Source organism: Periplaneta americana, chromosome 7, assembly GCF_040183065.1.
Source record: "Periplaneta americana isolate PAMFEO1 chromosome 7, P.americana_PAMFEO1_priV1, whole genome shotgun sequence".
Lineage (NCBI taxonomy): Eukaryota > Metazoa > Arthropoda > Insecta > Blattodea > Blattidae > Periplaneta > Periplaneta americana.
In genome coordinates, this window is record NC_091123.1 from 166,633,417 (window position 1) to 166,647,698 (window position 14,282).

The 14,282-nt window shown below is 34.4% G+C and overlaps 1 protein-coding gene across 1 annotated transcript in view; it reads left to right on the forward strand.

Annotated features, from left to right (window-relative positions):
* LOC138702811 (glutamate receptor ionotropic, NMDA 2A-like) overlaps nucleotides 1-14,282 on the forward strand; it is a 546,239-nt gene that overhangs the window by 417,166 nt on the left and 114,791 nt on the right. The window contains exon 2 of the mRNA XM_069830108.1: nucleotides 9,447-9,625. Within this exon, the coding sequence (XP_069686209.1) occupies nucleotides 9,447-9,625 (179 nt within the window). The remainder of the gene's footprint in view (nucleotides 1-9,446; nucleotides 9,626-14,282) is intronic.

Consider the following 14,282-nt stretch of genomic DNA (forward strand, 5'->3'; position numbering starts at 1 on the left):
AGCCTGGGCGCAAGTTTGTTATTACCAACATTTCTGTGAATGAGTGGCATTAAGCACAATATTATCATTTAATTAAGCCTATTTATCGCTTTCCCTCAAGACTAACTCTATACAGGTCATTTTTAAGAAATGCAATTAAAGCTGAAGGTTTCGTGGATTATACAGGGTGGAAGTGAAATAACCTTGCAGATTTCCAGAGCGAATAGCTCATGTTGTGTGTAACAAAAAACTGTAATATCATATTGGTGCAAAGTTCATAGTTTTTTTAATGTTTTTTTTCCTCCCCAAATGTTTAACAATCTCTTATTCGGTAACTATTGCGAGCAAGATCGTGATTTTTGTCCATATTGATAGCCAAAGCTCGGAACTTGTGTCTTAGCACATGGCTAAGCGACCGGACTTCAATGTCAACAAACTGCCGCTTCAGCATGGAGGTACTGTCAGGTCTGCTATAAAAGAGGTTTCTGGCTGGAACAACATAACTTATTGATGGTATTATGGTATAATATCAAATAGTTGATTTAATTTTCAGTCTATCACTTATCAAGATATGGAAGCAGAAATGAATTCTGTTAAATCAATTACAATATATTGTCACAGTCTAATATATACAGTCACGAAGCTTGGGATGATTTTTTGCATTTCTCGCGATAGTTGCTAGCCGCCTGGAGTGCTGTGAGTACTAGGAACAATAGACTGTGCCATTGCCATAGTGATCTAATAGGGGCCGTAAGACAGACCATGTGACTCGCTTAACCCGACCACGAAGGGCGGCGTTTCAACCATATAAATTAGTTGGAATGCATAAACAGTAACATATATTTCTCTAAAATGTAGTGTCATTGCATTAATAAAATTTAAAACAATGATTATGAGACACTTCAGACATAATTCACTTGCGAGTTAATGTGTAATATTATTTATTGTGTGAAAATTACGTTGTTCGTATGTGTAAAACCTGCCTTTATTTCGATTAAATATTGTGAAATTCTTGTACATTCATTTAAGCACGATTCAATAATTTTCAGTTGCACCGCACGATATTTAGATATGTTGAAATTATAGGTTATGTTTACTGTACCAGTTGCCCCTTTCTGTCTAATTTAGTGGTCTCCAATGCCCTGCCATTACATACCTATGTATGTTATGTCATACGGAAATTATAGGTTATATTTACTATATTTAACTTATATTCCTATATTCGCAATTATATATTATAATTTAGCATAATATCATGTATCATACCCTGCACATTTAATTTGTCTGTATTTTAATACTACAGTTGAGTACCTACTGAATTATTGTATTTATCTATTGCCTAAGAGACGAAGTAACACAATCGAATGTACACTAATTTCATAGGAGTCGTATGGTAAATTTTCTGTCTACAATTAAGGAAGGTAGGTGTGCTAAATTAAAATCACAATATAAATTCTTTTCTATTAAACCTCAAAATAGCTTCAATTCTAAACTTAAAATGTTGATGGGAACAGATTTAACATGTAAAATTCTCTTCACATTAAAATAACACAGGTTTGTAATTATTTCTGCAACATATTATGCAACAAGAAGTAAACGGAACTTATGGATGCATTACACTAAATAAAACTTAGCAATGATACGCAATAAAATTTATATTTCACTGAGTTCCATGCACTGAAATAGAAAACTCGAACACATGGTACATTACGGTTTGGATCGAAAAGGCAGTGACTGTGCCGTATTTCGCATTGTTGTGAAAAGTTGTGTAAACCATGAAAAGTTCGTTATCGGTTGTAATAACTGTAAATAGCTAAAATACAATCATTTCAATAATAATAATATGGGACAAGGAGACGTTTGTAGCACTATAAATTGTAAGAAAAAGAGGTCAGAGTTATCCTTCTTCCGAAAGATCCAGGAAGGTGTGTTTTTAGAATATAATATATATTTTATGAAAATAATATATAATCCTTATATATTTCATATTTCAATAGTGGAAGGAAGATGTTAATTATTTCAAAAGAACACGATAGTAGCGATTCTGGTGGTGAGCAACTATCTATGTTTGCATATTTAGTAAGTATTAAGCTTCGTGACTGTATATATATTAGACTGTGATATTATATTATGCATCACGAATATTTTCGACTTTTCAACTAAGTCATCTTCAGGTGATGTGATTTGCTGACAAATACAACTGAACATAGGTGAAAATATACAATGACAAAACACATATAAAACACATGTAAGATTTAACCTTGCTTGCTCATTTTAAAAAATGTTATACATCATGGCGTCAAACATAGTATTGAATTAAACAATCAGATAAAAACAGTCAAATGAATATGGCTGCGATTAGGAGAAGTATATTTAAATGGCAAACAGTGTGCCAGTGTTGAAGAATTAAAGTTGTTTAAAATCTCCCACCTTTCAGTGTTGTATGTACAAAGTTTCAACAAATTAAGGTCAATAATGAATGTTTTATGGTGTTTTTATTTTATCCATACCCAAACGGATCACCCTGTATATAAAAACATGCATTTGCATGGAAATCCGGGCCCTACATATAACATTTCATTTATTCATGGTCATGTAACCAAACTGTCTTTCTTTTTAGTTTGTATATATCTTTTGTTCCATTTCTAAAGAAGTTCTGGGCCGGTATCCAAGCCTATTATAATCTGTATATGGTCCTTTTTTATTAGAAAGAGTGGCGAGATGAGGCAATGAGTGGACATCTGCCTTGCACAATAATGTAAAGACTGAATGAATAGAGATTTCCGGCGTACTGACCACAGGTTTCTTCAGAATGTTTTTGCAAGTCCTCGCTTTCAGCAAACTTTTAGTCCTCCTGCCTACCATTCCTCTATTCTTTGGTTTCCTTTGGAATTTTCTTCCGGTTAAGCGTCATGTTTCTGTCTCCGGCCCTTAAAGGGACCAGTCTTTTATTCATTTTCCAGTTTTAAATATCAGGAATTGGTCATCTTAAGAACGCCTTTACGGTGAAATATCTATAGCATACGCCCTATTGTGTTCGTTTCATTTTTAACAGCCGTCGCTATGATCATGTCTCCGAGTATTTCTTTCAATTATCTTGGCTTCGTTTGCGGGAGAGACGTTCAGTTTGATTCACTCTGTTTGCTTTATCAGATTTTAAATAATTCCACACCTATTTACCTAGTTCCTCGCTTCACACTTTTAGCATCCCACCACAACTGTGATACACGTTCACAGCATAACCTTGTTCTATCAATTCCATTCTATCAAACATCTCTCTACTCTGCTTCCTTCACAATACACACAACTCGTTCCTGGAATTCCTTGTCACAGGAAATCAGGAGCAGTCGGAGTCTAAAATCTTTTAAGTATACTTTACTTAGAAATGTTTTTAATGAACAGAACTAGACTCTTGCGGAAGTCTTTAAATAGTCTTAAATGACCAAGGTGTTATTTTTTTCTCTCCTTTTTTTTATTATTTTGATATATTACTTAATCATTTGTATTTGTATGCGATTTAGTACGACTTTGCCAATCAACATTTTATGTCTTGTAACCCACATGTATTCTCCTATTAGTATATTAACTGTATAATATATCTCAAGTGAATTAATCGTAGAATTTATCTCGAGCATTTTAGGTCTTATAAATTGTGTGTTTGTGTGTGTGTGTGTGTGTGTGTGTGTGTGTGTGTGTGTGTGTGTGTGTGAGTGAGTGTGTGTGTGTATTTTCCTTATGTTATGTAACTGATTTTGATTACTGTATGTGTAATTTTCTACTTTATTTCATATATTATGTAACCGATCTCGACTATTTGTAATTTTATATTATGTAACTGATCTTGACTATTGTAATTTTATACTATATTTTATGTAATTTATAAGGTATTTTCTTTCGTGTTGTTTTGTAATCTAATTTTGTATTTCATGTATATTATTGAAACCTGGTTGAGTGGAACTCTGCCAGGCAAAATAAACCTACTACTACTACTACTACTACTACTACTACTACTACTACTACTACTACTACTACTACTATGAAATTGCTCATTCTATCTAGTTAACACAACTTTTGAGATCTGAATAAGCTGGTCTGGTTAGAAGATAATATGGTGGCAATATTTTTGGAACCTTAAACTAAATATGAAAAATGTGTATCACAAATTTAAAAATAGCTTCTTACACGTTACACTTCACAGTTCTACCAACCTGTGCATTATTTATGAAATGATCCTCGTAAGTAAAATTGCTAAGGCATTTTAATGGAACTTCGCATGCTTATGTGTTCATGACATTGTCACTGTATAAACCCGAAACTTAGCGGTAGAAATTTTTATTTTTAAAAAGTAATATAAGTTACGAAACGTAAAATATTGTTTGTATAACAATTGAAGATGAAAATGAGCTTTAAAGAGATGAGTAAATTATTGAAGTTTATGTTGTCTTTGCAGGTATTACGAACATTCTATAGTAAAAATCATTGAAGAATTCATAGATGACAAATATTAGGGTGTTGCATGATGACTGTAAATTTTTCATCTGAAAATTTTCGAATGAATTACTGTTAATTGGTAACAGTTTTTCGAAATTATGAAATCTGCGGAATAAATCGGGAGGTATGCATTGCAAGTGTGCCAAATTTCGTTTGACCAGGACTGTAATATAAGCCTATTGATGTAGGGCTTTGTAAATTAGATCAGCGTCATTGGGAAAGTGTATTTTTCCCTTCAATGAAGGAACATCTTAAGTATTCAGGAAGTATTACAAATATGAAATAGGGGTACAAATATGAACTAGTGTGATATACGACCTGAAACGTGTTGTATTCTAGCGAAAGTCTTCCAAGTTACAACGCACTAATGAGTCCCTCTCTTTCACGGGAATGTGTTAGTTTGCAGTTAGAAGCTGAACTGTTGAAACATATATCATTACTAAAGTCGGAACTTGGGGACGTGTGTGTCGTGTGGATGAGTAACGTTACAGGTACAACGTACACAATGTTCACGCTGCAAGTGCTCAGGGACAGTCGTGTGTACTAAGAAAGTGGTCACATCGAATGACAGGAAGACCGACGACGAAACTGTGTCATGTCGAAGCCAATGACATTCAGAGAATTACAGGTAAACAGTCTGTTTGAGGAATTAGAAAATACGTGTTATTCGAATGGGTATTATAGAAGTTTCAAAATACATTTTTTAAATTTTAGGTACAGAATTTCGTGGAGGACTTCGGAGATACATTACTTTCTTCGAATGGAAAGTTTATATTTTGTAAGTTGTGCTACACATAAACTAGAGGTTGGAAACGGTGAAACACATTGCAGTCCCTTAAATCGGTGGAAAATTTATCCACAGCCATGGAACAAGTCGTAGAGGGACCTGCCCTAGTAGTGACACACAAATTGAAAACTATTTTCGAGAAAAATTTGGGAAATATTTATCTTTCTCAGATAGCTAGCAACTACTGAAAATCGAATAGAAAACGGTAACAGTGAAAAACATTCAGTATTTTAAGTTTGTTCCCGTCACTTCATGTGAAGTGGAAATAAGTTTCTCTCGTTTCAAATCATGTTTAACTAACAGGCGAAGAAGTTATGGGCTCGAAAATCTTCGAATGTAAGTAGTCATACAGTTTAATAAAATGTACAGAGCAGAACAGTAAATTTGATATATTTCTCGTGTTTATTTTCATTACACATATGCTGCGAAATTACGTGTTTCAACCTACAATAATACTATCAATACATTGTTACAGCCAGAAACCACTTTTATAGCAGACCTGACAGTACCTCCGCGCTGGAAGCGGGAGTTGTTGACATGGAAGTCCAGTCGCTTAGCCACGTGCAAAGGCACAAGTCCCCAAGTTCCGAGCTTTGATCATTACTGTATTTTTCGAGGAAAGTGAACTTTTTTGGCGGTAAGTTATTTTATTGAGTATATATTGTTATTCCTCTTGAAATATTAATGTTATACAGGGTGATTCACGAGGATTTACCGTCATTTACGGAGCTTATTTCCGAAGACATTCGGGGCAAAAAATGTCATACAAACATTTGTCCTAATCTCAATATTTTGAAAGTTACACTAATTTAAAATTGTTTGTAAAATAACTTTTTTTCTTTAGTTCTAAGGGAAAATAATATTAGAAATAAAGAATGAACTATTCACAATTTAATTTCTGTAACTAGCTGGTTTTCTGAAGCTAAAAATGTGTTGTCATTTCCTTTGTACAGATTTTGTTTTTCAATTTTTAACTAAAATTGACATCATTCTTACACACTTATCACAAAATTTGTTACAAATCATACGACTTTAGGAAATTGATTTTTTACAGTTTAATTATGCATACTAATGTACAGCCTTAAATAATTTAGAAGAGTGCCGTGATTCGTAACAATTGTTGTGATAAATGCGTAAGGAAATGTAATTTTGTAGTTAAAAATCGAAAAAAAAAATAAAATAAATAAAAAATCTGTAGGAAGCAACTATGGAATTCACAACACATTTTTATCTTCAGAATATTAGATAATTAAAGAAATTATACTCCTGAATAGTTCATTCTTTAGCTGTAATATTCTTTTATCCTTAAAACTAAAATATAGTGGTATTTTACAAAAAATTTCGATTTAGTGTAATTCTGAAAATATTGAGATTAGCACAAATGTTTGTATGACATTTCTTCCTCAGAATGTCTTCGGAAATAAGCTCCGTAAGGGACGGTAAATCCTCTTGAATCACCCTGTACATTCTGGAGAGGACGATATTTATTGGTGAAAAATGAGTAAATTAAAAAAAAATTCTTTAGAATATTCTGTGATTTGTCTGGAATGCATTGCATAACATTTTGTGGGTATTTGTGCCTTTAGCGGATGTTGAGACGCCATTTTTAAACTTCCTGCGCTGTGGATTTTTAAATCACACGTCTCCTTTCATTGTTGTTTCCGGTAAATTAAATTTAAAAAAAAAATTTTTCTTTTAAAATACTCTTTGATATGCGTGGAATGTATTGCATAACATTTTATGGGTATTTGTGCCCTTATCAGATGTTGAGACGTCATTTTTAAACTTTCCGCGCTATGGACTTTTAAATCACAAAACCCCTTTATCGTTGTTTCCGGTAACTTCATTTTTTTGCTATATTGCCAGATAAAAATGGATATAATTTCTGAACTATTAAAGATACATGCATGAAATTTAGAGCACACATTCTTTAGACCAGCCGTGGCGAAAAGGCCATGGTGCGCCGAGCCACTGTGTAAGCTGCAACGTGCATAGCACCTATGGAGGGAGGCGGACAACAGAAGGGGAAGTTAACGTTTAGGACTTGTAACGAAGAAAGAAATGAACAAGAAAACATAGGACACATTATCAAAACCTAAAATTAACTGTCTTCAGAATGTCTCTGCGACAAAATTTCAAAATTAGGAATTATGCCACTTAATGCCAATCGTAGTTGATCACGAAGGTATTTGTCTGTCAGTCGTGATCTAAATTTGATTTTTACTATTTTCATTGTTGAAAATAATTTTTCACAAACGTAAGTTACAGCGAACATGGCTTCAACAGAGCAAGCGAAAGAACGAAGCTTCAAATATTTATTTTTTTCCAAAGATTTGAAAAGTTCAACATTTGTCAAGTCCTTACATCTAGCTTTCATTTAACGTCACATTGTAAATCTGTGAGTTTAAATTGAAAATCTAACCGCATTATTCGTACATGTGCTGTAAAAGAATCGACGTACAGAGATGATAATGATAATAATAATAATAATAATAATAATAATAATAATAATAATAATAATAATAATAACACTTAACCTTTTAATGTTTCATCAGTAACATGTAGTAACTTATAATGCCGTTTTATGTTATACAACCGTTTTCCTAGTAATATTTGTGAACAAATCATACATTTAATATTTTCATCATATTCTAAGCAAAAGAATGCATCGTTCCATCCTACTTGAAACTTTCGTTTTTTATAGAGGTACATGGTTTCGAGAGAGATATTGCGACGATACGCCACTCGCAGGTCCGAGACAAATACAAATAGAACGGAGCTTGACTCCAGTGAGTAAGAGGGTGGGGGTTGTAGGTAGGAAGCGAGAGAAAAGCACTGCGAGCCACAATGTGCTCGTGAGTTGCATTTTCGCCGCGGCTGCTTTAGACTATTAGGAAACGTTTCTCTGTAACAGAATTTTGTTAATAGATTTCATTTTTAAAATATGCCCGTTTGTTTCCAAAAAAAGGAGATAAAAAGTGTTATTAAATTTTAACTGTTTATTTTACAAACGTAGGGACTAACTCAGTTCGTGAGTTTAAACACTTATTATTGTTAATACTGTACTGTATTTTGATTAAACAAAAAGCTAATGAAAATGATCAAACTCAAAATTACGATATCTCCTAGTTTACGTAAACGGATGACCTACTTTTCTTCCCTCCTATACCTAATAAAGTGATTTGTTTGTATTTTACGCCAGTATCATCGAACTTTAATCGTGGAAAGGGTGTAGCAAAAGGTGTTTCTGGTTCTGAACCACTGATCCAAAAGTGTAGCCAGGTTAATATTAAAAATGTTAGTAAAAATAAAATGGCATCTCGTTGTATAATTAACATCTTATACAATGATGAAAGAGTAATGGAACGGAGAAAAATTCTCTCCGGCGCCGGGATTTGAACCCGGGTTTTCAGCTCTACGTGCTGATGCTTTATCCACTAAGCCACGCCGGATACAACCCCGACGCCGGTTAGAATCGTCTCAGATTAAGCTACATCTCTTGGGTTCCCTCTAGTGGCCGCCCTCTCCACTACGTCATAGATGTCTATGAACGCAGGACCGAAGTCCTTACATGTGTTGAGGTGCACTCGAATGAGTGACTGGTTGGCCGGGATCCGACGGTATGGGCGCCGATTTTATTACGCATATCATATATATTTTGATGTACCGAAGTACATATGATATTTCCATGCAGATATTCTGCGTCATCATATGATGAAAGAGTGATGGAACGGAGAAAAATTCCGGCGTGGCTTAGTGGATAAAGCATCAGCACGTAGAGCTGAAAACCCGGGTTCAAATCCCTGCGCCGGAGAGAATTTTTCACTCTTTCATCATATGATGGCGCAGAATATCTGCATGGAAATATCATATGTACTTCGGTACATCAAAAGATATATATCTTATACAATGTCACAGATATTTAAAAAGTTTAAAGTAACATGTAAGCCTAATAAGTAGTGAAAATAAACGTCAAATTGAATAAATGAGTCATCTACACGTAGTAGATGTATAATTGTTAAAGCGTGATGGTAATGTTCATAAGTGACTTTTTAACGGTACAAGAATAAATGTCCATGTTTTAAATCTCTTAAAAATAGCAATTGTAATGGAAACGTATCACTGCAATTCTAAATTACATGCGATTTTTTTTTTCAATATTGTGAACAAATTTTTATTTTTGTTTCAGCAATCTTAAACTCGTTGTGCCAGGAGTTCCTCTCGGTAAACGTTTCGGCCATCTTGTACCTGATGAACTATGAGAAATATGGCAGGAGCACAGCGTCGGCGCAGTACTTCCTTCAACTCGCCGGTTACTTGGGGATTCCTGTTATTGCGTGGAATGCTGACAACTCCGGCCTGGAGAGGGTAAGTTTTGCATACACTATTATAAAATGTGATATGTGTATGTATATGTAGTTATTATTTTAAGTTGTACTGGAGAATTTATAATAGATACTAGTGGCTTGTGCAGCAAATGCTGCTGCAAACTAAGTTCGTTAGACGTTCAAATAAAAATTTTTCAAATTTATTTTCAATGAAGAATACTTGTCTTTTTGATAGTTATTCGCTTCCATATTAATGAAACCTACTCCCTCTGAATGGATTTTTTTAGGCCAAATACATTTTCTTGAACCTATCCAACTTCAGTTTTTGAGTTTCAACGCGAAAACCCAAGTATCAATGTCAGGACGATAGCAGTAGCTATTTCAGGTCATTGTGGATTGTAGGCAAAAGTTGAAAAAATGTCAGGTTTGCTAAGCTTTCGAACAATAGCATTTTCGTATAGCTGCTGCCTGTAGAACTTGAAATGTAGAGCGTAAAATCATTTTATTCTACTAAGAGATCTTGCTCAAATGATCTGGAGACTACAAAATTTTCTACGCCTCTTATTTGATCAGTAAGTAATATCTTTTTATCTTTCCTTAGGAACTGTAATTTTTGCGATCTCTCGAGCCAATACTGAAGACAATGATACATATCAATATCTACACTACACCGCCATTAAGTATATGAAAAAGACCTAACCCCACTGAGATAATGAGTATAAAAATATTTGATTTTTAATAACAATATTATTATCTTACTTAAGTTTTATAGTTATATATAGCAGTCACTCAGTAAATTATAGAAATGAACACCTAAATTAAGATATTCTCTACATTTACCTACATAACTTCAAAACGTTTCACTTTCATGTCATCCATATAGCATCAATATTATGTACAATTAATGAAAAATAGTCGCATTATGATATTAACTATAGTAATATTTAATTTCTGATGGTAATAATGTAATCAAACCACCTCAAGTTTCGTAGATTTGAATATCCAATACACAGCTGTACTCAGAAAATTATACACTGCAGAGTCATCGGGGTAATGTAACTCCGCCTTCCAGGCGCCCCAACCTCAGAAGTGGGTTACAATTAAGCCACAGCCAGGAGAGAAGACCAGAAATGTCGGAAAGACAACCTGGTGGCATTGGATAAAAAAAATAAATTGAATTGAGCTCTAAATATATCGGCAATCCTGCAGGTCATGGCCTTCGTGTAATAGCCTATTGTTTATTGTAGTGTGTGTTTTGTTCTGAAATTGAATCAAGTCGGCCGTGATTCAATAAAATTAGTTCTCAAAACTGACAACAGATGGATTTTGGAAAATAGGAAAACTATGTAGGAAAATTGACATTTCACTGAAAACTACTACGAGTACTTTTCCGGAAAACTTTGGATGCCAGGCATGAAAATGAGGGGTCACTCATTAAAATCCGTTCAGCCGTTTTCCCGTAATTTCCATTACCAATTCAAATTATATATACTCGTATAGATGTGAACTTGAACATCGCTAAAAAGTTAAAGTTCAGAATAAATTCCATACAAAAGGGTCGTTTTTTCAGATCCATGACGTAAAGTCGGGGAATCAGTCACAAGACATCTCACCGTATTGTATTTTGGAAGCAAGGGAGATGTCTTACTCTGCACTACGACTTTTTCCTCCTGAAATAACATAACAAATGATTCCATTCTCTGGTTGCAAATAGCATGTTTGCTGAACGAAATGCATCGAATCATCAAATCCATCACACAAAATCCATTAATCTCGAAAAGGAAAACATAGTTACATAAGAGCAGAAGAGTGGGCAGATCCTTATCTTTCAGCCGCAGAACTGGGGGCGGAATGTCTCCAGGGGTGGCCAACCAAACCCAGCTCAAACCTCCAGAGTCATATTTGCGCTCTTATGTTTTTAGATTTCGTGCGTTTTTCTATCCGTACATGGTTCCACTTCATACTCATATTATTTTATATACAGAGTGAATAAAAAATATGACTCGGTTAAGAGAGACGTTTTATATGATATTCTTATTGCATTTGGTATTCCCAAGAAACTTGTTCGATTAATTAAAATGTGTCTCAGTGAAACGTACAGCAGAGTCCGTATAGGCCAGTCTCTGTCAGATGCGTTTCCAATTCACTGTCAGCTAAAGCAAGGAGATGCACTATCACCTTTACTTTTTAACTTTATTCTAAAGTATGCCAATAGGAAAGTCCAGGAAAACAGGGTTTGGAATTGAACGGGTTACATCAGCTGCTTGTCTATGCGGATGACGTGAATATGTTAGGAGAAAATACACAAACGATTAGGGAAAACACGGGAATTTTACTTTAAGCAAGTAAAGAGATAGGTTTGGAAGTAAATCCCGAAAAGACAAAGTATATGATTATGTCTCGTGACGAGAATATTGTACGAAATGGAAATTTATCCTTTGAAGAGGTGGAAAAATTCAAATACCTGGGAGCAACAGTAACAAATATAAATGATACTCGGGAGAAAATTAAACACAGAATAAATATGGGAAATGCCTGTTATTACTCGGTTGAGAAGCTTTTATCATCCAGTCTGCTGTCAAAAAATCTGAAAGTTAGAATTTATAAAACAGTTATATTACCGGTTGTTCTGTATGGTTGTGAAACTTGGACTCTCACTCTGAGAGAGGAACATAGGTTAAGGGTGTTTGAGAATAAGGCGCTAAGGAAAATATTTGGGGCTAAGAGGGATGAAGTTACAGGAGAATGGAGAAAGTTACACAACGCAGAACTGCACGCATTGTATTCTTCACCTGACATAATTAGGAACATTAAATCCAGACGTTTGAGATGGGCAGGGCATATAGCACGTATGGGCGAATCCAGAAATGCATATAGAGTGTTAGTTGGGAGGCCGGAGGGAAAAAGACCTTTAGGGAGGCCGAGACGTAGATGGGAAGATAATATTAAAATGGATTTGAGGGAGGTGGGATATAATGATAGAGACTGGATTAATCTTGCACAGGATACGGACCGATGGCGGGCTTATGTGAGGGCGGCAATGTACATTCGGGTTCCTTAAAAGCCATTTGTAAGTAAGTAAGTAAGCGTCTAAAATAGAATATATTTGTAAGAACTGAAGGTTGTTACTCTCAGCTGGGAGAGGTTTTGTCACCAAACGATACCATTTGAAATAAAGTGTTGTACTGCCCTATATTATTTAAAACGTGTGTTGATAACGGATGTACTACTATAAGTACCTACCTAAGTTTTTAATTTGTTGTGAGGGCTCATGAATCTCAGGAAGAAAAACTTTTCCAGCAGCGCAACATATTCAAGACTAATTTAAAAACATGTTAAACGAATTATTCTTGAAACGAAATCGAATGCTCCTTAGATCAAATAGTCTTATTTTAATTATGTAATTACTTCATAATTTCATCTGGTATGATATTATGACTGAGGTACCTATGTTGTTAATTGTTTTTATTGTAACATTCGGCAGTAACTGACAGAATATAAAAGATCTCACGTTCAGAGGGGTGGAGTTTGGGGTTTAAGATGGCCTACAAATCACAAGACATGCTAAAGATGTTTGTTTGTTAATTATTCAATATGGAGTATTGCGCACTACATAGAACTGTTACCTATTAAGTATATATTACCCTAGCTTACCTAAATACGTAATTAAGCCATAAAATATTTACTGTTATGTTACTGAATAATTAATACTGAATATGTACCGCGTGTATATTTGTAAAATTATTCCATCTCTGACTTTCATTCTTTCGTAAAAAACGCAACGCAAATCAGACATCAAATTTCAGTACGGTACAACCAAATAGCATTAAATTTAACTGCAGTACATATAGCTAATTATTAGTTTCGACAATATTATAAAAGTTCTGTTTAGTCCTGCCTTATCTGCATTTGTCCTCAGTTCTCGATTCACTTTTGAGCCTCTGTAATGACAAAGCCTACGTCCATCTAAAGGAAGTACACTTTCCAATGATGAAAGAATTATTTAAATCTATTAAACATTTTGGTTATTTCCAAGAAGTCGTCGCTGAACGATTCACATCGTTATAGTTCACTTCTATTGTTACACAACAAGATGGATGCACTGAACGATTCACATCATTTATAGTTCACTTCTGTGAACGATTCCATTGTCTATTGTTACACAACATTTTCAAGATGGCTGCTATGCTAATGTTGCGCTAAACCAATTTTCGGAAATCTAATGTAAAAGACTGCCTACAAATATTTGGAAAGTTTCAGAGAAAATACACAAATTCAATCTTCTAACACGATTTTTTTGTTTTTAAATTAAATAATTTGCTGGGAGGAATCGTTAGATATATAGGCCACTCTTACACTAAACCTGGAGTAATCAAATAAATGATTCTACTTACTGTCTTTTATATGCTCACCTGTATGTAATTTCTATTTTATACATATTTCATTGTTATTTTCCATCCAAAGATCATTAAGAACGATGAATATTACTTAATTTTTTTAGTAGGTTATTTTACGACGCTTTATCAACAGCTTAGGTTATTTAGCGTCTGAATAAGATGAAGGTGATAATGCCGGTGAAATGAGTCCGGGGTCCAACACCGAAAGTTACCCAGCATTTGCTCATATTGGGTTGAGGGAAAACCCCGGAAAAAACCTCAACCAGGTAATTTGCCCCAACCGGGAATCGAACTCGGGCC